At 49.5% G+C, this 1,721-nt stretch overlaps 1 protein-coding gene across 1 annotated transcript in view; it reads left to right on the forward strand.

Annotated features, from left to right (window-relative positions):
- Positions 1–26: 26 nt before the first annotated feature.
- The window catches only part of LOC106511814 (xylosyltransferase 1), a gene marked incomplete at both ends in the record, with an annotated part of 3,942 nt that continues 2,247 nt past the window's right edge, over positions 27–1,721 (forward strand). Inside the window, 1 exon segment of the mRNA XM_014000548.1 lies at positions 27–633. Within this exon segment, the coding sequence (XP_013856002.1) occupies positions 27–633 (607 nt within the window).

Here is a 1,721-nt window from a genome sequence, read left to right on the forward strand (position 1 = left end):
TCTGCAGGTTTCAGAGCACAGCAGGTACTTGTTGGAGGGACAGGTGGTCTCATTCAGACCACACTGGTAAAGGTTCCGATCCAAACGTTATCATATTTAATACGTTTGTTTTGTTCTTCCAGGATGTGTACCAGTCCCATGGACCCAAAGACAAAGCCCACCTGGACAGCAACAACAACGAGAACTCTGTCCCCAAAGACTTCGACAGCAACAGCATCCTGGGAGCCCGGTCTCAGCACCAGAGAGGCCCGGTCCAGAATGTCCAGAGAAAACTGGATAAGACCCAGACAATGTTGGGAAACCAGGTCCTCAGGCCGGCTCCAGTCACGCCACAAAGTCACAACCACACCCATAAGAGCCGGTCCCAGATACCGACCCCCCCAGGACCGGCCCAGGGCTCCAACCAAGACCCCCCGTTCTACCAGACCAGGAGACCAGCTTCCCCTGCGCTGCCACCCAGTCCAGAGTCCAAACCGGAGCAGCTTCAGTGTGAGCTCAGTGGGAAGGAGGCCATCTCAGCCCTGTCCAGATCCCAGAGCCGTGAGTGTCGGCAGCAGATCGTAGAGGTCTACTGCAAACACAAGGACAAGGTTCTGATGCCCGAGAAAGTCCCGCGCTTCTGTCCGATAGAAGGTAAGGGGCGGAGCCACGTCCACCTGCTTGAACTCCTCTCTGTGCCTCTGAGACACAGTTCCTCCTAAACACAGCCTCGGTCTGAGCTGAGCGTGCACCAGAGAAGAAGAGCGGCAGCCTGTGGTCAGAATAATTACACCCCGCTGAGCGGAGTTCTATTCTGGAAGGGCTGACTAACGGGTCGCTGTCAGAACCACCCAGACCCGCTCCAGGTTTCATTTATATGATTATAGCTTGCTTTGATGAGACACTAGTCATTAGCTCCATCACTGCCGTCTCCGAGCACGTCACAGGCCATGCACCGCTCAGCTAACCTTCACACTACAGTTCTTCTCCCATCAGGCCCCTCAGACCAGAGGTCACWTCTAAACTTCCCATCATGCACCTGAGACGAGCCTGGACCATGTCTTCTACAGCTCCACTCAATTCTAGTTTCCTTCACTGACTGTCTGGGACTTCTCCTGTAGACAGGGATGTCTTCAGGAGAAGTTTCATTCAGTCCAATCAGAGAACAGAAGGTCTACGTTCTGCTCAGTGTCTGCTAGTGATGTTAGCATCCAGCAGAGGAGGAAGTGAATGAAGCAGTCTGTGTTGATGAGACTTCAAATTAAAATAAATGTGTCTGACAAATCAGCAGCTCTCATTTACAGCTGTCTCCTTTCTGGGTCTTTGAACACATCGCTGTCTCCTTTCTGGGTCTTTGAACACATCGCTGTCTCCTTTCTGGGTCTTTGAACACATCGCTGTCTCCTTTCTGGGTCTTTGAACATATCGCTGTATTTTTCTGGGTCTTTGAACACATCACTGTATTTTTCTGGGTCTTTGAACACATCACTGTATTTTTCTGGGTCTTTGAACACATCACTGTATTTTTCTGGGTCTTTGAACACATCACTGTATTTTTCTGGGTCTTTGAACACATCACTGTATTTTTCTGGGTCTTTGAACACATCACTGTATTTTTCTGGGTCTTTGAACACATCACTGTATTTTTCTGGGTCTTTGAACACATCACTGTATTTTTCTGGGTCTTTGAACACATCACTGTATTTTTCTGGGTCTTTGAACACATCACTGTATTTTTCTGG

This window comes from Austrofundulus limnaeus, unplaced genomic scaffold, assembly GCF_001266775.1.
Source record: "Austrofundulus limnaeus strain Quisiro unplaced genomic scaffold, Austrofundulus_limnaeus-1.0 Scaffold3261, whole genome shotgun sequence".
Taxonomy (NCBI): domain Eukaryota; kingdom Metazoa; phylum Chordata; class Actinopteri; order Cyprinodontiformes; family Rivulidae; genus Austrofundulus; species Austrofundulus limnaeus.